The sequence below is a fragment of the Trachemys scripta genome, chromosome 15 (assembly GCF_013100865.1).
Source record: "Trachemys scripta elegans isolate TJP31775 chromosome 15, CAS_Tse_1.0, whole genome shotgun sequence".
NCBI classification, from domain to species: domain Eukaryota; kingdom Metazoa; phylum Chordata; order Testudines; family Emydidae; genus Trachemys; species Trachemys scripta.
This window is the reverse complement of record NC_048312.1, coordinates 13,099,586-13,125,186: the sequence shown is the minus strand read 5'-3', so window position 1 is coordinate 13,125,186 and position 25,601 is coordinate 13,099,586. Positions and strand designations below refer to the sequence as shown.

The following is a 25,601-nucleotide window of genomic DNA, read 5'->3' as shown; positions in this document are numbered from 1 at the left end:
GCAAAGGAAACTTAACTACACTAACACTATCCTAAATCTAAGGTGAACTGCAGAGGGAGCAATGATGCCAGGAGTTCCACCTCACAGCCACAGGCAGTAAAGAAGAGCCTTAGAGGTTGTTGGGCCTGCTCTTCCCTTTATGCCCTCAGATGAGTGAGTTGGGGACACAGCTAGCCAAAAGAATCCGATGAAGTGCATGGGATGCATGAGCACGAAGAGTGGAATCTATGTGGAAAATCACCCAAAACTCTAAGTTACTAAAAGGGTTTGGGGACTTTGTCACAGTGTGGACCACATCTCAAGTGTCTCATGGACACTGCCTCTCCCACTTGCAATCACGCAACTTTCCTGTGTTGACTGAAGTATTTGCTTATGTGGTAATATAACAGGAATGTATTTCTGTATTTTTAACTGACTTTAATGGCAAAGTCAGTTGCACGGTTTTCTTGTCTCCCTTTCCAGTCTATTCTGTTTCTCTCTCTCGGATGCCCTGCTGGCCCTTCATATCATCTTGGCACACACTGCCCAACTCCTTAGTTTCGTTCTCTACTCTCCTGGGTGTGCTGCTCTACCACCTGCTCCTCTCTTTTTCATTGCTTACCCAGACATGACACCTTGTTTCCTTATTCCCTTCTGCTCTACTTCTCTATCCCAGTACCAGCTGGGGAGCCATTGGTAGCTCCTGACACTCTTACTTGCAGTTTATCCTGCTGGTGGCCCTAGTCACGGAGGACAGCTCATACTTCTTCCTCTGCCGATGTAACTACAGACCCCCCTCCCAATATGCTCCCCACCTTTGTTCGCAGCTATTTTACAGGTTTTCCAGGCTCCTCTTTGAAATGAATAAAACTACCTGTGGAAGTAGCTGGAAACAGAGGGAGTCAGCACCCTATGACTTAACACAAGCACAGACCATCAGCAAGCGTTTCGTGGACCAGTTAGAGAATCATTTAGTAGATTCACTCTATAAAGTTGTGGTTAGAAACTATCTTGCAAATACTTAAATGAAATCTTTCAGAACATTATCAAATATAAAGATTATGTATTTACTGAAAGTTTTCCAGTTCTCTTATCTACATTATACACGTTGATTTTCTTTCTGATGTGTATAGAAAAAGGTGCAGAGGCAAATTAAATACTAGCCCAAATAGAATAGTAAAGCATACTTTCCACTTCCAAACCCACCTTGAGTGCCTGACAGTTCTATAGGCAGTGGGAAGTGCATGCTTTGCTTTTGAATGTGATCTAGACCTGGACTTAGATGATGAATGATATTTGGAAGGTGACCGAGATCTTGTCCGAGATCTTTTCTTGTGTTTCTTTTTTTTCTTTTCCTTTTCTTCATCTCTGGGAGGATCTTTGCTTTGGCTTGAAGGCCTTTCTGATGATTTAACTTCTACAGTGGGTAAAGTTCTGACTCCAGTCAACAAAGGATATGGCATGTTACTGACAGCCTGAAATAAGAAATAAATCAACTATTAACATGGCTTTCAGTTTTCAGCAAAGATTATGCAGATTTTCAATGTGAGGAAACCTATCAGATCTCACACATATGCATGTTAGAAACAGACTGGCCTAGTACACTGAGCAAAGAGCTAGGAGCCAGATATTCAGATCTAATTCTGGGACTGCCACTTACTTGCAGCGTAGCCTTGATAAAGTCACTTAGCATCTCTGTGTAATGGCTTTGCTATATGTACTTTACTGACCTTTGAAGGAAGGAATACTGGAGGAGTCTATCAGCAGTCATATTAAAAATTAGCACTCATTTTACTAAATATTTCTTTTAAGTTATGAAAATATAAACTGGGGCATCTATCAAAAGCCCTAGGTACCCCAATACAAATTAGAACAAAATAATTAGCTGCTAACTCCACAAGAGCTACCAAAATATAACCCCGTGAACACTTTACATTTTTAAATGCGAAAGAACACTTTACATTTTCAAATAAAACACAGTCTGGAGAGGTAAGGTTGAAATCTTTTAAAATGTATGCATGCTTCTGCCAGAGCTTAACATAGGTCGACATTACCCCCCATACTCACAGGGCCGGCGCTTCCATTTAGGCGATTTAGGCGGTTGCCTAGGGCACCAGGATTTGGGGGGGGAGGGGCGGCAATTCGGCAGCAGGGGGTCCTTCCGCGCTCTGGGTCTTCGGCGGCGGGTCCTTCACTCACTCCGGGACCCGTCGCCGAAGTGCCCTGAAGACCGGGAGCGCGGAAGGACCCCCCCGCCGCAGAATTGCCGACAACGACCAGGAGCGCGGAAGGACCCCTGCCTAGGGCACCAAAAACCCTGGCGCCACTCCTGCATGCTCACATGCAAACAGGTTTGTGCGTGCCTAATCTGGGCACAATTTTGAAGATTACAGCCTTGGTTTTAAAAGATTAATAATGGTTCTGAAGAATCTGGTACTATCAGATAGACAGGTTCTCCTCAGTTTATGCCCTCAATTTAAAAGGATAAACGGGACACATTTACTCTAAAACAGTAATACCTGTACACATTCAATATTGTTTTAATCTAACAAGGCAACCTTTCATCCAACACTACTATGTTCACAAAAGTAGCAAAATGAAGAAAAAATACCGTTACAAATCACTTCTCTAGTTTGTAAAGTAAACATTTTGTATAAAAAGGGTTGTAAGCCCATAAAACTACCTTTACCCTATGGATCAAAAGGGTCATTGCTGAATTCATGATAAATGAATAATTTAGACTGCAGTCAATTAAACACTGCACACCAAGATAACTTCAATTTATTATTTTTTGCCTCAGAGAACCCTGCTGAAATGGCTTGCTGAGAACAAATCAAGTTAGACACTGTAGGTTTGCTCCTTATTTCAAATTCTGTCACTCCTCAAACTGCTGTTTTTCAAGGCATCTGGAGAAAGATTATCCCGCCATAATTTCCACTCTGCTCGGTCTGACACTTCCACCACTTGATACTGGGATACCTGCTGTGACTTGAACAGCAACTAATATATTAAAACTTAGAATAAGCAAATCAGAAATTGGTAATCTTTTTTGCTCTCCCCCTTTCTCTATTGTGATTGTGTCAAGTCAACACTTCAATACATTTGGATAATTGGACGCTCTGTTTCATGTCAAATATTATGCCAAAGTCATGTTTCTTCTATGAGCTTTAATTGACAGTAGCTATTTTACAATGATATTTACAAAAAACATGGCAATAAAGCTGTACTATGGTAGTATGCTTCAAAGACCATAAAGACAACAGCATCAACATTTGAATTAAATGAGACTGCCCCTCTTATTTCAGGATGATTAGTTTACTGGAAACCCGTCTCAAATAAAGCTAACCTTACAATTGACATGATACTTCAGACAGCTTTATCATCTCTGATCTTTAAGGTTTCCAAACAGACTACTATGGGCCTATTTTTGTTCTCTGGAAATGTTTCATACATCAACAAGTGCAGTTCCCCAGTTTTCTTTTTGAACATCAACAATTATATAAGAGACTCTCCTGGCTTCTCTCCGTCCTACCATGTCACCTTTCTTCATTTCAGCTTCCCAAGGCTTATGTCTAAGCTCTCCAAAGCACCAAATCAATAAGCAACTGTGCTCTATAAGCTGTGGGAATGCATGAAAATTGCTGTGTATTAAACAAAACCAGCTGACTCTGCCAAGGTAGCAGGTGAAAGCTGCCTTTAGGGAGGTGGTTTTAATCCCAGACTTTACCCCCGCCCAAAAAGAAACAGCGCAGCAAAGAGGGGTTAAAAACATAAGGCACAAAATGCCTTTCCAAAAGGAGGGATGAGAAAAACTTTGGGAAACTAACAGAAGCTGAAAAAAGTGAAGAAAATCTGATAAAAAGAGCAACCGCTGAAAATAGCTAAATATCCCCTTAATAATGGGTACAATACAACTGTACAACTCCCAATTACCAAAAAAGGTTCATGTAAACTAAAAATATATACACAGCTCAGTTAAACATTTAAACACTTAAGCTATCTGCTTCATCTTGATGCTATCAGGCACATAACATCGTTATGCAATTTTTTACTAGCTTCATGCAAGAGTCATTTCTGTGTTTATGCGAAAGCTCCCCCAGTCTGAGAATAATGGGCTGCTCCTCGCTCTCCTTGATGTTTTTAGAATACATTATAATTTCCAATATTGTAATATACTTCACAAAGGCATCTTCAGAATGTTGTATCATAATTTTAAATAGGATCTGAGTGAGAAAGCAGATGCCAAAAGGATGAAGCAACCAAGATTGTAACTGTAATTAAACAGGATGTGAATGAAGGTATTAGTATTAAGTACTATGTCATTATTCCAAATGGCCCTATCACTAGTATGGCTTAAATTAATTTACCTTGCTACAGTACTCATGGCAAAGCCTTCTGACTCTTTTCCCTGGTTGATGACACTTCCCCTCTTGGCATTTCTGAAATAAAGAATTCCAAGTTTTTGGCTGACAATCCAGGAGGGCAATTGTTCCCCTCATGTGACTAGGAACACCACTTACTTATGATGACCATGGCTGCCTCAGGTCTGGGTGCCATGTTCTGGTGGTTTGCATGAGGTAGATATCCACAGACTAAGCAATCAATTAACACCAACAATTCATTTCACAGAATTAAAATAGAGTAGCTGTCCGATGGCTTATCAAAGTAGTGACATGAGGGCAAAAAAGCTGTGAACCAAACACTACGCAGAGCAAAGAATCCTGAGACAGTTTAAATTTATCTATTGAAAAAGGCAATGTATCCTGGGAACAAAATGTACATACAAACAAACATTATAAACTAGACAAGCCAAATCATGTTAAGTGGCTCCTCATGTTGTTAAAAAAAAAAAAAAAAAAAGAAGCAAATGACATGCATCAGGTAAACCCTTAAAAGTACTTTTCAGGTGAGTGAATTAGTTTTCAAACAACATTAATGTAGCACTCCCTTTGCTGAAATTCTACAGATTTAAGTTTGACAGTCCCTGTGAGTTTTATACATTTGCGACAGTGGGGAAATCCTGTTGGAAGTTAAAAGCATTCACAACTCAACCACTGTTTGAAGTATAGTTGGGAGAAACAGCTGCTAATGAAGTTTGCCACCAGAACTTAAACTTAGCTTTTACTGTATCAAGAGGAGTATGATTATGCTATTTAATGCAGTTCCCTTGTAGACAAGAACTGCTGAATTTTTAAGGCTAATTTCTTTTTCAGAAGGCATAACAGAGAGAACAGCAGCCTTTAATGCCTTTCATATATATAGACCTGAATCTCCAGAACAGCTATCGCTGTTTATACATCAGTTACACAAGCATAATACTCGTGTAGAAGAAAGGAAATTCAGGCCCTATATAATATAATTAAAGCTAGGATATTATTTCATTTAACACGTGCGCACTCAGTAGAAAGCTTGCTGGTGTATGATGGCTGGTCAGAAACATTTATGACAAATTATGTTTTCAAATGTATTATTTAAGCAACCCTGAAAAATTAGAGAATTTTAAAGAACCACCACAGCTAAAGTTATACACAGAAATCCCAAATCTAATATATATGAACCTAAAAAGCAAAAAGTAAGTTCTGCATAATACCATAACACACCATTCAACAATGTAACGAACAGCCTGTTATTCTTAAATAGAGATAACTTTGAAATTAAATTTGCATTTGCAGAAAATATTTAACATAAAACAAGTTGAAACTGTGATACCCAAACTTAACACCTAGCGCAGCCCTGGTACTCTGATAGAGATTGAGGGATGTATCTAATTTACATATCGATTCTCATTCACCACAAATTAATGCACACACGCATGATATATACTCGATTTGTCTTTCACCATAATAGATTAACTCAAGCAACCAATTTTTGTTCATCAACAATAAACCCACAATTTATCAATTTTGTTCTTATTTTGCTGTTGTAGAGAAAGGGTTAACACTTGCTACATTTCAAGGCAACACAGATCATAATTTGGATATTTAAAAAAAAAATTTCTAGAGAAAATAGGACCAATTAGCTGGCCTCTCACTACCCTGTAGGTGATATTTTACACAGTAGATGAGTAGGATTATAGAACTAGGCAACTTGACGTGCCTTTGCCTTAAATGATACACAAATTTTGAAACATAAACAAGCACCACAGCTGGAACAGAAAAATCAAACAATACACTTATTAACTACAGTATCTAAACATCCAACTCATGAAGGAATGCTGTCGTAAGCATCATATGTTTTCCATTAGTGCAACTCTTACATCTCTTTGGATCACCTAATTTTTTCATGCAGCTACTACAATTCAGAGGTGTAAACACAACACTGCTCTAAAAATCTATGTAGCAATCAAGATTTTAGCTGTTAGATGCAGGTAGGAAAATGAATGTATTGCTTATTGCACACCTTAGGTCTGCACAGTACGTCATATGCAGGATTAATGGTCTGAAGTCTTAACCTTTCATTGGAAGTGTAAATGAAATTGCTATAATTCAAAATAATCCAGAAAATACACCAAATTGCTATATAGAGATTCAAATGTGGTTGTGGGTTGAGGTTATTAAAATGGAGATAGCCACTTTTCATAACATTATATTGGCACATTCCATGGTTATGATATCCTGATCCAGGCCATTAACAATAAAAAGTTTGGAATTATAAATTGTATGTCTTGTACATAAAGATGCATCAACTGAGTTTAACCGTCCTGTTTATTTCATTAAAGATCTATAGTGGTAGTTGTAGTAAATTTCCCCTCCAGTAAATATTTTTAGAGACCACTTTAAAGTATTCCTAAATTCAATGATTATATGATATGATCATCACTATGCAACTGACAACTTTTACTGGTTTTATTAGAGCCTTACAACAGGTTTCACCGCACAGTACACTATGCACTGTCTAAATTTAGATATTTATGGGGTGGAGAGGAGTATCTTCAGGATCAACAGAGCTATCTTGTAGCAAGTGTATTTTATAGGTTTTTTTTAAAAAATGAGAATATTTTGTTGTCAATAAATTCCATAATATGGCATTATCTGGTTTCATCTCCATCCAATAAACAAAAGTAAAACAGCTGAAGAAAACTATAATGGTGGGTTTTGGGGGGAAACTTTATCAAGGCAAAGTTCTGTGTATTTTGTACATGTAATTGTATGTGTTTGTATTTTAACATCCTCTAGCAACATTAGTGAGATTTCACTGAAGTGCTGTTTTAACTATACGTAAAGACAAAAAATATTACTGATGAATGAGTGCTTTACTGATTTAGTTGGGGATTGATCCTGCTCTGAGCAGGGGGTTGGACTAGATGACCTCCTGAGGTCCCTTCCAACCCTGATATTCTATCATTCTATGATTCTGTGCTTCTGTTTTTTAAAATCATCATTTACCTAATTTCATGTTGTCTTGCCATTGAATTGTTGTATAAATACAAGCCAATAGTCAATTAATAGCCAAACATGGGGAAAAAAATCTGAAATCCATGAAAACAAAATCTGAAAGACATTCTAGAAGAAAAAAAAATCCAAAACAAATAAAAAAAAACAGAAAACAGCAGCTTGAGAAAGAGCATGCACTTGACTTCAGTACTGACAGTTCAGCAAAATTGTCAAGCAATTTGCCATAGGGCCTCAAATTACAGCCATTTTCTACAGTGAGGATAAACATGTGGGATCTTCTCACAAGGACAGACTGAGACAAATTAACTTTGAAATGAAGGGACAAAATACTGGTCATAACTATATGACTACAATTGGAATGACATATTGGAAACCACAAAGGGCAGAAGGTGCCAAAAATAGGAACCAGAAAGAAAGCAGTCAAGCTACAGGAGTTATGAAAGGAACAGAAAGATTGACCCTCATTTTGAACAGTAGCTTCTGATGTTTTACAGCTAAATTCCAAGAAGGGCTAGGATCAAATCAATGAGTCCCCATGGGAGCCTCATCTAGCAGACTAGATGCAAGCCCTCAGTAAAAACAGTCAAATGTTTTCCCAAAGTGCAGATAAACAAGGCTATAAGAAAGCTGTGGCTTTGATACGGTCACATCAAAACCACAACTTTGCCCCACATCCAGCCCGACTCCCCACCACGAGGGTCCCCAAAAAGGAGTTGCTATCACAGCCCAAAACAGGCAGCGGCACATGGACCGGGCATCAGGTTCTCCCTCCACCGTGCCTCCCCTGAGCCTCCGCTCCCTAATGGCGGCTCATTTCAGCACAGTCATCCCTTGGATGCTACTGCCAGTGGCAGGGACCAGAGTCTCCACAGTTGGCTCTGTGTGCCTCTGCCCCCCCCAGTAAGGAGAACCACCTGGCTTGAAATAGCATCTCACCTCATGTGCCAGGTCAGAATGCTACTCACTCAAATTTGGCCCGGCCTCCCCTCCGTCATGTGGTTACCACAACGAAACTGCAGTTTGAGACTTTCTGACAGCCTTATAGATGATGGAATCACAGAGGAGACATGTCATTGCAGAAGGAACAGAGAAAGGATTTGGAACTGAAGAGAAGGCTACCAAAAAACTTAACATCTGGGTACATTGTGAAGTTTTTGAACTATTACTAGGGCCAAAAGACCACACGACTCAAAACGTTAATTAGTAGATTTTATTTAGATTTTTTTCCCAAAGAAACTGGTCACTTAGTAAGTAAATATATTTTATGCTTTTTATTTGTTCTTTTAAAAAAAAAAAGAATGGCCGGGGATTAAGCCCCTGATACTGCTTGTATGGCAAAACTTTAATTGATTTCCACAGTGCAGAATCAGGGCTTAAATAAGAATATTTTGAAAAATGCATTAGTTACAAGGTGAAACGGAAGACCCTGAAAAGACTCACTTTTACCTAACAACATTGATCTCATAATATCCCATTAAGAAATGAAAGTCCATTCCACAATCAAAGCAGGTGACAACATACTAATTTATGTTTTTAAAATTATCCATTTAATAAAAAGCTGAAATAAATAGAAGCATACAAAAATCCATGCAACCCCGAACTGTATATTACTTAATTGTCATACTCCTGACTATATTAGTAAATATGAAAAATGTGTGCATGACATTGATTTAGATAGCCCGTTTAGGCTTGGCAAATTTTGAATAGCTTCCTACTTTTAGACTCTGCATTATGAATTTTCATTTCAATTGTTAATGTGTTACCCTCCATAGAGTTAAGAATACTGTCATACACAGCACAAAAATAAGGACAAACATCTAAAGGAAAAGAACAAAGAACAGATCTTCAAGCCTAAAACAATGAAAGGCCAAAAGAGAGATTGCTTCATGCTATAGAACTGTCATATTCAGAGGCAGAAACAGACAACATTTGGGACAATCTATTGAAGATTACTTTCAAGTCAGATGTTTGACTACGTGTCACAACTTTATGATTGTGTTTCTCTCCCTGTTTCTTTTAGGTATTTAGAAAGTGCTACTGTTTACAATTTGGGTAATTCTAATAGCCCCTCTTCTGTGGTTCATGCTACTTTATCACCCAAATTTTTGACATTTTATAATACCAGGAAGACAGGTAAGGGAATCCTTACTAGCTATATGAATATCTGGTAAATCATGACTTGTTCACAGAAACCTAAACTGAACCACTAATGCAAAACTGCCTGTTGCCAGCAGGCTGCTGCCATTTTGAAGTAAACTGCAGCCTTCCCCAACACTGGCTTTCTCCACTACCTGATCTAGCTCAAGGAGCCTCCTCCATGCTGCCAATGCATCTTCAAAATCCCTCCTTTCCTCCCCACTGCTTTCCTCTTCCCCAAATATGCCTATGGCAATTTTACTGATTGCTCCTTGCCGTCCCAAAGAGATTTCAGTTGGTGTACCAGTTGTGAAACTTGATCTGGACTGCAGTAAGGGCAGATGAATGTGTCTAGTAGGCCTCTACACCAGGGGTCGGCAACCTTTCAGAAGTGGTGTGCCGAGTCTTCATTTATTCACTCTAATTTAAGGTTTCGCATGCCAGTAATACATTTTAACGTTTTTAGAAGGTCTCTTTCTATAAGTCTATAATATATAACTAAACTATTGTTGTATGTAAAGTAAATAAGGTTTCTAAAATGTTTAAGAAGCTTCATTTAAAATTAAATTAAAATGCAGAACCCCCTGGACCGGTGCCCAGGACCCGGGCAGTGTGAGTGTCATTGAAAATCAGCTCGCGTGCCGCCTTCGGCACCCGTGCCGTAGGTTGCCTACCTCTGCTCTACACCATTCTTGTTCAGTAGAGGCTATCAATACTGATACGCATATTTAGAGTTCAACCAATACAAATAGCCAGATTTAGGTATTTAATCGAATTAAGTGAATTTATTCTATTCCCTGATGCAAATAAACAAAAAAGAATGAAGCTGCGGTTCTTAAAATAGGTATCATGAGAACACAAAACCCTGGACTCAGCTCATGGTAGGTACATACATTTTCCAAAAATGTTTCCATTCTATTCATAAATATTAAGTCTCATCTTCATCAATTTAAAAGCATACTGATATGCTTTTAAAAAATGTTTAGAGTATGTTTAGTAGTGCAGGCTGAGAAACTCTTTGTAAGGAAGTGACTGGTAAATCTTTTATAATCAGAATTTTCCATTTAAATTGCATACACTGGCTGTTCATAAAACAGCAAACTAAACACACTGACTTTTCAGTGCTATCATACAGGTGGTATTTTTTGAAAACAGAAAGGGCACCACTGTCTTAACCAGGGATGCTCAAAGTGATACTCCAAAGTCCTCCTCAGGGCTTCCCACCTTAGGTCAATTTACTAACTTCTTTGCTAACTTTCAGGACAAGTTGCACCTCCTATTTCCTCAAACTTCTCCTAAGGAGAGGAGTTGATGGGTAGAGTTTTCTTGTTATAGTGTAAGTGCATTTTTTAAAAATAAATACATATGCAGAAAACAAAATATTGAAGAAATAGTTCTCTTTCAAGTCTGACCTTGAAAAGGTGAAGAGAACCCTGGCTACCAGTGTCACTCAGAGCTCTCGGTAACTTTTGGTACTGGGTCTCTACGCACCAAGTCCTAAATTGTTTCTGGTGCTAACTACCTCAAGAGATGTGCATGTATATTGTAGTAATAAGTCAAGATAAAATGCTACAAGAGAACTACACAAACAGTAGTAAAAATGCAACTACAGCAGAAACCAATTTGACTATTTTCAAGGTACAGTTTAATGCAAAAAGGCTTTAAAATGTCAGTTGGTCTCAATAGCATCAAACATCCTACACATGTGGTACCAGAGGAATCAATTTTGAAGGTATAAAATAAAATGCAGCACTAGCATTACTTCAAAACCCATTTGATAGAGGTAAAACAGGTTTGCTCATTCTTTGCATCTATCTACACAGTTGTGACAAGCATAACTTCAGCACAAAATCACTGCCACACCTAGCTGTCAAATTTCAGGCAGTAGTAGGCTGATGGCAACATGGTGTGCAAAAGTATATGTCATCGATAGAAAATGCTAACTCTTCCACGTCTCAATACAAAGATAACATCTCAGGATGACTACTCCATTTTTTTAGATGGATTTTATACTAGTTAGTGAATTATCCCACCAAGTTTCCATTATGCACACTAGATATTAAACTCCTTCACTTAATGTCTTCTAGTTCTTTCTTGTTTCCAATGCTCCTTAACAGCGAGATATCCTGTTTTTTAAATACAGCTCTCATTCTTTGTCTTTTGGTTTACTCTGCACATATAGTTAAGATTACAAAGCACATGCTGATCATTTGAGTTATGTTAGAGTGCTGCTTCCTCTCCACCCACTTGAAGCAATGGAAAACGGAAATAGAGTTCTCTCAGACTTCAACTGATGTAGAAAGGGACTAGAGCACTTCACTGACATTTTTAATTTAACTGTTTGGCAGGAAGGTGTTTTTAGTTCTAATTTGTTTAACTCAACCAAGAATATGAAGTTTGAGACAGTCTGACTGGAACTATTTCCTTCTCTCACCAACAGAAGTTGGTCCGAAAAAAAGATATTACCTCACCCACCTTGTTGCTCTAATATCCTGGGACCGACCCGGCTACAACACTGCACAATCCCACTGGTCATTCTCCAGTCCTCTAAGAAGTCTTGTAGTTAAAATGAAAAGTCAAGAGTTCCTAGAGGCCTCAGCCAGGTTGGGTTCCCATCATTCTACACATTATACAACCAGATACTAAATACTACACATTAAATGACATAATATAAACAAGGAATTACTGGATTCCCTGATTACTTTTTATTAATGTTCCCAGGCCTTCCAATACTTCAACAAAAAGGCCCTTCAGCAACCAAGTCCAAGCTGAATTTTAATATTTCAGAATCGCAGCGCTCCTGAGTCCATGAATGCATTTATTTAATCAATCCTCTTCCTCAGAATGCTATTATTCTCCCTTTATGAAGAATGTAGGCTCTGCTTTAGTTCCTGACATGGGCAACAACCCTCTAGCGTCTAGACATAGACCTACTTTGTCGATGAACTGTAATTGAACGTGCAAGCTAAAGCCTTAGGTGCAAAGCTGGAGAAGTACATAAGAATGGCCATACTGGGTCAGACCTATGGTTCATTTAGCCCAGTATCCTGTCTTCCAACAGTGGCTAGTGCCAGATGCTTCAGAGGGAATAAACAGACAATTTATCCAAGTGATCCATCCCTGTTGTCCACTCCCAGCTCTGTCAGTCAGAGGTTCAGGTACTCCCAGAGCATGGAGTTATGTCCCCGACCATGCTGGCTAACAGCCATTGGTGGACCTGTCATCGATGAACCTAATTATTTTTTGAAAAATCTTTTTTTACTCTGTTTAGTCATCGGGGCATTTTTTCAGTTCTCTTACTCTTTTTTTTTTATTTGGACTATACATATAGTTTGAGCTTCTATATTGTGTAGAAATGAAAATCAATTAAAAATTAAATTAAAGATACTCCTAGAGTAAAAAAGAAAGCTACAGTTAGCCTTGTAAAATTTTAGCTCTCATTTATGTTATAAGATGGGACATACATTGTGATCAGTATTTCATGATTTAATTATGAACCAAAGATTGATGCCTACTGTTGTCTATGATAATTATTCCATGCCGTGACAGAGCAAATACATTTTCACTCAAAAGATAGTTATATGGCTGTAATAAAAATGCAAGATTATCTTATTTTACCTTAAAAATCAATAGGATAGTCTCCTGCTAATTAAAAACAAATATACTTTTAGAACATGTGTTAATATTTAACTTTTTTTGATCCATGCCTCTTTAAAAGCTTGGCTAGTTAAAATGCAAATCTTATAAAAAAGATCAATGTAATTCTTAAAGCTACAGGGCTTTAAGAAGCCAGCAAGATACTGTTATGCTCAGCTGTTATCAGTAGACTAACGTGTAATAGTTTTATACTAGTGATAAATTATTTGGCCGTTCTATTGTCTGCTGAAAAAACTGGTTAACGGAGTCGGTAATCATCTTTAATCCAGATACGGTAAATTCCAGTAACCGGCTCACACCGACAAGACAATTTCCCCTAATTTCTTTGATGACAATGATCCAGAGAGGCATTTAGGGCAGTGAGGGGACACTACTGTTAGTTCTATTATCCCCCAGAACCAGATCTTAAGTCATGATCAACATTCAAGCAGCTTTCAGCCTTTGCCTGTATGAGAGAACAACACTGTACTGACTGACTCAAACAAAGATTTTGAAAACTCCCCAGCTGATTCTTGCCTTGTATTAGATCTAGTGAGGTTGACAACCATATCCACAGACAAGTATTTTAGTGGTAGGAGAGAGAGGCAGGAAAGCAGCCTCTCACAGGCCATATGTCTAAGGCTATGTCTACATTCAAAACACTGCTACAGAATGTCTACAGCTACCCTGTTGTAGCACTTCAGTGTAGAACCATAGAACGTCAGGATTGGAAGGGACCTCAGGAGGTCATCTAGTCCTACCCCCTGCTCAAAGCAGGACTAATCCCCAGACAGATATTTGCCCCAGATCCTTAAATGGCCTGCTCAAGGATTGAACTCACAATCCTGGGTTTAGCAGACTAATTCTCAAACCACTGAGCTATCCCTCGCCCATTGCTGTAGGTAATCCACCTCCTTGAGAGGCAGTAGCAAGCTTGAACAAAGAATTCTTCTGTTGACCAAGTGTCTAACCCAGGGGTTAGATTGGCTTAACTATGTCTCTTTTACACATCCAAGAGTTGTAGCTAGTCTGATCTAACTTTTCAGTTTAGACCAACCATAATTTCCTTGCTGGCATTCTTGACAGGCAATAAGAGGTAATCATCCCCACTGATCAAAGATTGAGCTTTATAAGAAATGTGCAACGTGATACTCCAAACCGACTTGCAAATTCCTCCAGTACCAAAAACCCTGGTTCCTTACACTATATAAAGGCTCATTGGAAAAGAGCAACAGCAAAAATAAAACATAAGGGACCACGTGATCCCATTAGTTGTGCATGTGCAACTTCCACCGAAGTCAACGGATATGCAACTGACAGGATGATTAGGCCCCTGGATTCTCTCACCGCCAGTCTTTCAATATAATTCAGTGTCCAATTGTCTGGGGCTTATTGTGCACACACCTTGTTTGGGTCTTGTATTAGCATTTCCAGCAGCACATTTTTACACTAAGTTTAACTCAATTTTCAGTTCTCTAGATAAACCACATGTATGCAAACCACAGCTGAACTGTATTGAAACCTCAAAATGCCTCTTCTAAAACCCAATTTATAGATTTACAAGCAACAGAGGAACTGAAAATGAAAAATGCTATCAGATGTACTTTAATCTCGGGTGGGTGGATACTGATCCACTGATTTTCAATGCAGCGTTAGATTTAAATCTGACCATGCTTTTTTTCATTTGAATGTATAGAACATACAAACTGACACAGTAATAATATTTCTCAAATTTATCTACCAATTATGATAGATACATTTCTGTTGATCCAAAAAATATACAAGGCATCTGAAAAGACAGATTTCTAAACTGAGGTTTCTGTTATCCAGGAAGAGCTTGTAACTTCTAAGTCAGCTTAATTAAAAAATAACGTAGTCAGAGAATTTCTATGCATAGGTTCTCTCTATTAACCACTATGGTACATGGAATTTACTCTTAATTTACCTCCATATTAAAGGAATTCTCCTCAATTTTCTCAACTTCTGCTTCTGCCAAGGGATTCTTCAGGGTCTGCAAGAACAGTGCAGCTTTCCGTTTGCGTTCTGCTTGAAGCTGCTTTTCTTTTGATTCCTTGGAGGCCTGTGCTAGCTTCTCTCTTGCGGCAGCTGCCAGTCTGTCCTCTAGTTTTTGCTTTGCTATGGGGGGGGGGGGGGGAAACATACAAAGATGCACTGAGTTTACAAAAAATACTGTGTCTAACTCAAGTATCTTCACATTTCTTTCGGAAAGGATGTATAGGTACACAATATGAAGCCACATTAGTCTGTAGTCACAATATAAAACTATTAGTCTATAAAAAGAATGGCTGTTTTTCTTCAAATATTCTTTATTACAAAAAGGTATCAAGTAACAGAGGGGTCGCCGTGTTAATCTGTATCCACAAAAACAACAAGGAGTCCAGAGGCACATTAAAGACTAACTGATCGTCTTTAATGTGCCACCGGACTCCTCGTTGTTTTTACAAAAAGGTAGTAAGCTAGCATGTCAGGGTTTTCAACTCTTTTCTGAGTTGTAGTTACTGCTTTTATAACAACTCACTATACTCAGGTGTAGACACTGTCTACCATTGATGTTTGAGGTTTAGGCAAATATTGAACAGATACCATTAAATAGACTAATTTTTTACAGAATAAAATTTCTGATTAAATAGCCAGTAACCCTTTCAATAGTATGTCCCAATTGTTATTTTTAATTTCTTTGGTGGGGAGTGGGAGAGTGATAAGAGTTTTTCTGCTCCTCTTTTGTGGATTATTAGGGTCTTCCCAACAAGAAGAGAGGTGGGCCCAAAACCACCTAACCTGCATAGGGATACTAATCCTTTTCCTGCCATTCCTCACCCCATTTACATACATATTCAGTGGCAGCACAAGGCTTTGTGTTGCTGCTACCATTTTAAATGTAGACTGCTTTTTATACTAAATGGTTAAACTCAGATAAAAACCCTTCCCCCACTTCTAAATGCAAGATTTGAAGAGTCGTCCTAGGGAGTGAAAGCCTATCCATTCCCTTCTTCCCTAAAACGTCTCAAGCTAGAGACAGAAGGGGAGCTGATGCTCACAGCCCAGCACAGCCACCTTGTGGAAGGGAGAGTGGGAAGGAGGGAATTTTTCTTCTTAAGCATGAAGTTTAGATTAGATTTTTTTTTTTTTTTTTTTTTTTTTTTAAAGAAGTGTGTTTCTTATCTACTCAGAGGATATTCCCAAGAGTTCAACTTCATTCTCATTTACATCACTTCCTGTCCTGCAAGATCCCCAACAGCCCTTCTCAGAAGTACAACCGTTGTAATTGTGGAGTTTAGGACATGACCCTAGAGAATTATTTTTCTGTAGCATTATGAAAGTGGCTCCCTTTAACAATCAACAAGTTACACACTCTATATATAACCCCACTAAATATGATGTATGTTCCACACCTAGCAAAATATAAACATGTCCCCCCATTTAACTGCAAATATACCATCAATTTACTTTCAAGTGCAGATGTATCATCTTTAATATTCTAGGAGTGAAGGGCAAGATATATATTCTTTCAATCGGGTTTTTTTTTTTTTTTTTGGATAAAAGGAAAATCTGAACAGCAATTTTTCATCTACAGTAGATTGTTTATTGTATAAAAACACTCTCCTCTACATCAAGATATTTTCAAATGTTGGCCTATAAATTAACCGGATTATTTCAACTCTGTACAAGTTTCATCAAGATTCTGAAGAGAGAAAAAACACAAAGGAGCTAATTTCACAATAACTGAACATTTAAATAAGATCTCTTCAGACCTGAAGACCATAGGGAATTCCCAGAGAAAATATACCTTTGAGAGTTAAAGCTGGAAATGTATATATGTTAAACAAAACAAACCTTACTAGAACAGAGAACACTAAATATTAAATTCAGAAAATACTATATGACAGTTAATTTCAAACTACCGTTCCAGAACAGTATTAATTCAATTTGCTTTCCTGCCCTTTGTCAACCTAACTGGGATATATGTGTGCATAGCTACAACTTTCAGAAACGTTTGATATCATTGATGTTTGAAAGAAATGAAAATCTAACATTCTACACACATGCTGGCATCCATGAGGAAGAACCAAGGTCCCAAGCCTGTTCCAACAGATGTAGTGTCTCACATTTGCACCAAGTAGATGAAGAGTGAATGGGGTAAAGATGTGTATATCTGGCATGTATATGGAGAGAAAAATCTCCGAATCGTATTAGATGCATGAGAGATTTGTGTATAAAGAAGGAAGATGAGGGAAAATAAGTTATCCAATTTATAGAATGGTAAAAGGGGTGTTTTTTCTCCTCAGCTCCTTATCTAAAGGTTGAGGTACAAGATGGCACCATGATCTTTACATCACAGCATTAAGATGAGCAATGGAAGGACTTTACCTCTAATCTCTGTGTGGAGACAAAGATGTGAGAAGAAATTAATATCTCTGGCTCTTGATGGGCCGGCAGTCCAAAAGGAACTGGGTCTGTAGCCAGTATGTGAAAGTTGGTGATTGCTCACAGCAAGCAAAGAGACAGGGAAATGTATATGGAGTAAAGTAGATATGTAGGTTAATCAGGTCAGAGTTGAATCTTAAATATTTGGAACTCAGATGATTTAGAGTTAAGTGCTTTTGTTCAACTAAAATGCTCTGAGGATCTTTTTGTTTATAATATATCTATCTTGAAAGAGAACTCCAGTTTAAAGATCACTGCTGGGGAAGACTTTTAGTGGATACATTATTATGAAGGCAATATATCAAATATTTTGTCAATAAGCAACTGAATGTGTTTCTATTTCATATTATAATTAGTGATGCAAGGTAGTTCATACTGCAGTGCATACGTGTTTTCTGAACAATTCTCTGCGGGTTTATTCTTGCATAAAAAGTTCTGTCCAGAAATGATGAATAAGCAGCTATTTAATGTTGTAATTCCTCAATTAATCAGGAAAACATGAGCGTTCTTTCAAGCAGATACAGTGATGACTTTACAAGCTCCACCAGGAGAGTCAGAAGCTCTTCCAAATCCCTTGAACCAGAGCTACATGGCATTTGGCCTTTTCAAGCTCTACTGACTTGACCAATCAAGTTATAAATATCAGCCAAGACATGATGGAGCTTCTAGGAAGTTCTAGCTACTAATGCTAGATGTTTCTGCCTACCTTTATAGCTGTTCTCAATATGCGCAAGTTCCTATTGATGCTTGGTGAGAAAAATATTTTAAATAATTATTTTGTTTTTAGATTATCTTTTTAAATACTACTTTGAAAAAAGAGGTTTCAAATGGGAAAAGCATAACTTTTTAAAAAATAAAAATAAAATCCCACATCTCCAAAATACCTTTTCAAAATATCATGAGTTTGCCATAAAACTCTTCTGGCTAGAGACCATCTGAGAAATTTCAGGTCAATATGCCCATGAGAAAATTAAATTGGAGAGCGGAGGGGGGAAAAGAGACATCACAAAAAAGGTTTTTTAACGAAAATTAAGTTACAATGTTGACTACAGAATTATACTTTCACTAAGAATTCTTAGGTATTATTGAGCAACTATTCTTCAAAGAACTCTTGTTTACTACCTGCAGGAACACAAAGTATTTCTGACTATTAGGAATTATAGATCTTTATTATTATTCCTTCAAAGGAAATTAAGCAAAGCACACTATGATAATGTGCTATGATTACAAAAGTATCCTGATTAAACCACAAATTTATTTGCTTAATTCTGTTCAAGTAACCTTAAAATCATTAAATACATACTTTTAAACAGGATAACAGACAAATTGCAAATGACAACTAATTAAGACCTGCAATGTAATTTATATTGCGATTGCCTCTTTATTGAGTTGGAGTGATACATTTCTCCATTTCACATTTTATAAACAGATATATCAACTGTATATTTCACTGTCTCAAAATAGGAAAATCACAGACCTTTGAACTCTGGCAAAATTAATTCTACAGGATTCAGAACAATTAGTTTTTATTAGCAGAAAAACATATTTAGGTATTTAAACCAATAACTCTCACACAGATTTAGAAATCTTACAGAAAACCCTCTTTATAATGTAACACAGGGCCGGCTTTAGGACTCTATTCGAATACCCGGCGGCGGCCCAGGTCTTCGGCAGCACTTCAGCGGCGGGGGTGGTCCGCTCTGCATCTTCCGCGGCACTGAACGACTCCCCGCCGCCGAAATGCCGCCAAAGACCCCTGAGCGGACCCCCCGCCGCCGAAATGCTGCCAAAGACCCCGGAGCGGACCGCTGCTGGGTGAGTAAAAAAAATTAAAAAGGCACCTAAGGCGCAGGGCCTGATTCCGGGGAATCGGCCTAAAGCCGGCCCTGATGTAACATGTAACCAGCAGAGTTTGAGCATACTGACTGCTTCTAACAAAGTATCAATACCTATTAGTTATAGAATAATTCTCCTTTTAAAATTCTTGTTTCAATTAAAAAATACTAGCTAGAGGGTCCCATGAAAGATGACCATATTTTCTTAAATTCAGACTGCTGCTCCTTTAAATGAAATGTTACTCTTTCCAAAAACTTACATGTTTACCAATATTAGTAAATACACCTCTACCCTGATATAATGCTGTCCTCGGGAGCCAAAAAAAAAAAATCTTACTGCGTTATAGGTGAAACCGTGTTATATCGAACTTGCTTTGATCTGCCGGAGTGCGCAGCCCTGCCCCCCCCGGAGCGCTGCTTTACCGTGTTATATCCAAATTAATGTTATATTGGGGCAGAGGTGTATATTAAAAATATATTTTATCAGTCCAAAAGACAAGCAAAGAAGAACTCCCCCGGAATACGATAACATCTAGCAACTTTCCCTCAACTACAATTACTACATAGTTCAGCCTCTACTAGTTTAATTAACCTGCCACTCCAAAAATACTCACCTGGAATTTAACTGGGAAGATTTCATATAAATACTTCTGATAAATAATTCCACTAAAAAAATATGTTTTTTTCAAAAAATACTTAGGTTGAGCCTTTGCCTCTTTCTGCCATAGTAACAAAGCACAGTCAGGCAAAGGGAAAGGCAACATACATATTCTATAGTTTCTAGTGTTATGAATTTAAGATACAGTCTTTGACAAATTATAACTCCATATTTCACTGTATTATGGAAATATGTACATTTTAATTTGATTCAACTGTTAACATGTATTTATACATGGTACATACACACACACACACGTCCTTTTCATGTATATGGTAGTCAGAAGTTTACTAACATCCTCCTTTCCAACCCTCCCCAACTCCTTTCAACCATCTAAAATAATGTTAATTTCATGACCCTGACCATGTCACATCCCTATTGTTCTGTTCACTGGCTTTCTGTATACATAGAGTTCCAACCCTTCACCTTTAAAGGCCTTCTCAAGACTGCATCTGCTTACAATTCTTTCCTTGTTTCTTCCTAGTCCGTCTTGCGCTCTGCTGACTCTTCTAGGCTTCTTGTTCCCTTTGTCTTTCTTCGGCTGCCCACGCTTTCCCCAGAGGCTGCTCTGCTTGTAACAGCCTCCCTCTTCTCAGCATGCATCCCCACTCTCCTTGTAATATATCCTCAAAACTCACCCTCTTGTACAGCCAGTGACCTCCACTAGTGAAATATGGCTTTACCTTTCTAGTCTTACCAAAAAAACTTGCAAACTTCACATGCACACCTTTATTGTTGGAATCTTTATCCAGCTCCTTTTTTATTTCCTGTGTTTTTCTCATTTATATTATAAATTCTTTGTGGTTTGTACCATAAATCGCAAAGAATTTCTGTAAAGCACCATGCAAAATCATCCTGAGGTATACATAGAGAAAAGTTTTAAAACATCAAGAAAATACATGACCTGAATGATGCACTAATTTTTTAGTCTCTGTGCAAATCCTTAATGTAATTACACTTTTCAAATTATTCTCCATAGGGAATAATTTATTATAATTTTTATTTAATGTTCATTTAGATCAGGAATATTGTCTACAAAGCATGTGGGACCAAAGTGCATAATATAGCTGTAATTTGAAAAAACAGATTATATAATCGGGGTGGTCAAACTGTAGCTCGTGAGCCACATGCGGCTCTTTTACTGTTAAAGTACGGCCCCTACACCCCATCCCCATTCTCCATTTACTAGAAGGTGGGGAGCTCGGGACCTCGGGCTTGCAGCGGGGTAGGGGCTTCTGCCCAGTGGGGAGGGGTGTCTCAGGACTTCTGCCCAGCAGGAAGGGGGGCACGCTCTGGCTCTCGAACTTCTGAAGACTGTCATATGTGGCTCGGAGGGCCAGTAAGTTTGGTCACCCCTGTTATATACTTCAACTAAAGTTGGTCTGGATGAAAGTTTTATTTTCATTGATTGATAAGCAGTTGGAAAATCATCATATAATGCATATACGGGACCACCAAATAGTATCTGGGAATATCCTGTACACTTGAAATGTTTAATTGGAAAAGCTTTATATAAATATGTACTGACAACCTTTTAAAGTAGCCAAATGCAAGTCTGAGCTACCATCTTCATTACTATTATACATTCAAGGATATTCTACAAATGAAATGGTAATTAAACCCATTTCTTGAGAGACTTTACAGTGCTTTGCTTCTACTGACAAGTATCAGGGGGTAGCCGTGTTAGTCTGTATCTACAAAAACAACAAAGAGTCTGGTGGCACCTTAAAGACTAACAGATTTATTTGGGCATAAGCTTTCGTGAGTAAAAACCTCACTTCTTCGGATGCAAGAACCTCACTCCTTGCATCCGAAGAAGTGAGGTTTTTACTCACGAAAGCTTATGCCCAAATAAATCTGTTAGTCTTTAAGGTGCCACCAGACTCTTTGTTGCTTCTACTGAGACATTTTCTTTAGATCAAAACCTATTTAGACTTTGTATAAAGAAAAAAGCTAGATGAATATAATTCATTCCTATATGTGAAAATAGTCTTCATATCCACAAAAAGTAAATACACTTTTTCTCATGCACATTAAAGGTGATCACTGACTTTTTTCAATTAAAATAAAATACACTCAAAGATAAGGATTAGACTACTACAGATTCAACAATAGAAGATGCATTGAAATAGGTTGATAAAATAGAGACAAACTTTGTATGTATAATAGCAAATTAGGATTTAAAATATATATTTTAAATATCATGACCTGTAACATATGGCATAAATATTTACATGCTGTGGGTTTGTACTAGAAGCCACAGCAATTAGACCTCCTGCCATAAGAATCTTTTCTCTTCCAGGTCGTGGAGTTTGTGCTGGGGAAAGATGCATCGTTCCAAAATACTATTTTAATGATATTTTTGCAGTTAAAAATACAGAATAAAAGATGACCTATCATATTCTCTAAGTACCTTTGCCAGCCATGAAAAATGAAACATGCCACTAGAAATCCAGTTGTCTATTCTCAGCTAAAAGTAATAATCCAAGCAAAAAAACAAAAACAAACCACATCCACAGTGTAGCACTGACCCTGAACCCTCTTTATACCCAATGCTCCTCAAATTTTACATAAACTCTGCAGCTTGCCCCTCCCCCCCCCCCCCGCTTTTTTTTTTTAAACATACAACTGGTATAAGCAACATTCACTAATGATTAGAGAAAAAAAGTTTTAAAGTATTGTGTGAATCTCATAGCACTTTGTATAGTCATTTTCAGTTTCCACTATAATTTCCTGCATTCTACACAGATGCTGGATGGATATTTTTTCTGTGTCAAGTTTTTGGTATGTATTTTCTTTTAATGGCTAACATTTTCTATGTGGTACACAATTCTTGCGGTTAAACAATTGTATTCCATGTTTATATTTATTAGTTACTATATCAAAAACCTCGTATCTGTGACAGATATGCATCATTGCCATAGAGTAGAATGCATAATGCAAAAAGGATATGCTATTAAATGATTCCATGATACATTTTCTGAAGCAGCAATATTCGTTTGCAGGATAAAAAGATATAAGTGACCATGAATACTGACATGTATATAAAAGCAAGGTTTTAAAAACAAGCTACATCAATGTTTTGTTCATACACATTGCTAGCATCTTCACATTTATAAAATTAACATCTAATGTGAAATGGCTTGAGGGTGTCTGATCCCCTTAAATGATCACTTCATTCAACTCTTCTCTGCCCCCTAACACGCAAAATAAACAGAGCAACAGGCAGAAGCTTATAGCAATGCATTACACCAGTAACAAGAGAGCAACATGTCTTTAGAGAGTATGAGTATGATACATGACGGGAAGAAAGCTGGAAGCATTAAGGGTTCTACAGAGAAAGCTATGTCCATACATATTAATACAGCCTTAAAACTAAAAGTTTAACATTTCACTCAGGAGCTGTAATCAAAACAAAGAAATATCATATGGACTAATAAAGTCACTCTGCTCCAGTGTATTAATTTGTTGCTGGTAGGGATGCCAGCTTGATTCCTTACCATCTAAATTGACAACAGCAATGTATTGGAAGTCTATTTAAGTGAGATAAGCAGGGGAAATAGAGAGAACAATGATTCAAAATGTTTTCAAAACCAGAAAACATAGTTAAGATCCAAAATAACTAAAACCAAGTCTTATTTACAATGCTTTTGAGGTCTGAAAAATTCAGACTACTTTAGGCAATTTATCATTTTCAGTATTATTCAGCATACCTTGTTTAGCTTCCAACTCCTCTTGGGTAAGCTGAGGTTTTTTCTCTTCAGCAGCAGTACAGGGAGCGGCGAGTGTTGGATTAATATTTGAAGAGCTGCTAGTATTCTCTTGGCCTTCCTTGCCCTCTTCCTCCTCCTCATCACTGTCATCATCTAGCTTAACACGGTTTTTCTCCAAGGGAAGGAGGTCATTTTCTTTGGCCTTGATTGCAAAGCTTATTGGAGCAAATGATGCTGTTGGATAAAAGAGTAACACTTTTACGTATCACTAGCACTACTGTGGAAAGCAGGTTAAATTCTTCTGCTTAATTAATTACCACCTCTGCAGATTAAACTCTGAAAGATGAAACATGACTGCCCCATTTTTATAATCCTCTTGCCCAAAACACAGTGTGCTGTTAGCAGTACACACTACTCTGGGGAAAGGGAAAATGGCTGATCATTTCCCCCCCGCCAATGTTTTCTAGCTGCTTCTATAAATTGCTCAGCCTTCTCATTAGAGATGCATTTACATGCTGTTTTCAGTATTCATCACAAAAAAAGTTAAATAAAACTAAAGTTAATTTTTATATCTGGTCCAAAAAAAAAAAAAAAAATCATTGTTTATATAATCTCTTCCTTGCAAAAACTAGTATTCAGCTTTTGAGTGCTTAAGACCAGCACATGCTGATGTTTTCTACACTCTTAAATAATTCTATTGTTTAAGGTTAGGCATGATTTATACATTGTGTGCTACAGTTGAAATAAAGAGAACTTTAAAAATACATTCATGAAGCTTGGAAATGCTTGAGACATCTAGATTTGTAATATTAGGCCAGGGGTAGGCAACCTATGGCATGCGTGCCGCCTTCGTCATGTGAGCTGATTTTCAGTGGCACTCACACTGCCTGGGTCCTGGCCACCGGTCCGGGGGGGCTCTGTAGTTTAATTTAATTTTAAATGAAGCTTCTTAAACATTTTAAAAACCTTATTTACTTTACATACAACAATAGTTTAGTTATATATTATAGACTTATAGAAAGAGACCTTCTAAAACGTTAAAATGTATTACTGGCATGCGAAACCTTAAATTAGAGTGAATAAATGAAGACTCGGCACACCACTTCTGAAAGATTGCCGACCCCTGTATTATAGGCTGTGCTTTCTTACTTTACATCTTACAACCCTTGCTGCATGGGGGTAAAAATACATTCCTCTTCTGCATTTCATACAACTTGACACCTTTAAAACTGAAGCAAACAAGTAGTTACTAAATTTCAATCTCACTGTAAAAATGGCCTGTAGAAGGCAATAACTACACTACACTATTGTTAAATCATTATGAGGACAGATTAAAAAGACAGACTTTTCAGCTTGGAAAAGCGACACCTAAGAGGTCCGTACAATTATGAATGATGTAGAGAAAACGAGTACTGGTAAGTGTTATTTACTCCTTCACAAAAGAACCAGAGGTTACCCAGTGAAATAAATAGGAAGCATGTTTAAAACAAACATAAGGAGGTAATCCTTCACACAGTGCACAGTCAAGTTATGGAACTCATTGCCAGGGGAAGATGTGAAGGCCAAAACTGTAATGGGGTTCAAAAAAGAATTAGATAAGTTCTTGGAGAATAGGTCCATCAGTGGCTATAGGCAAAGATGGTCAAGGATGCAACCCCAAACTTTGGGTGTCCCTAGCCTCTAATTGCCAGAAGCTGGGAGTTGACGACAGAGGATCACTCAATGATTACCTGTTCTGTTCATTCCCTCTGAAGCACCTGGCTGGCATTGACGACTGTCAGAAGACAGGATACTGGGCTAGATG

The 25,601-nt window shown here is 37.8% G+C and overlaps 1 protein-coding gene across 7 annotated transcripts in view; it reads right to left on the bottom strand.

Moving 5' to 3' along the window:
- SFSWAP (splicing factor SWAP) overlaps positions 1-25,601 on the bottom strand; it is a 104,539-nt gene that overhangs the window by 23,144 nt on the left and 55,794 nt on the right. For 5 of the 7 annotated variants that reach the window (XM_034790933.1, XM_034790935.1, XM_034790938.1 and 2 more), the window contains exons 12-15: positions 23,798-24,031; positions 15,091-15,281; positions 4,347-4,418; positions 1,186-1,454 (exon numbers count right to left, since the gene is read on the bottom strand). In XM_034790933.1, the coding sequence (XP_034646824.1) occupies positions 1,186-1,454; positions 4,347-4,418; positions 15,091-15,281; positions 23,798-24,031 (766 nt within the window). The remainder of the gene's footprint in view (positions 1-1,185; positions 1,455-4,346; positions 4,419-15,090; positions 15,282-23,797; positions 24,032-25,601) is intronic. The other 2 variants (XM_034790934.1, XM_034790936.1) reach the window with 1 other exon arrangement.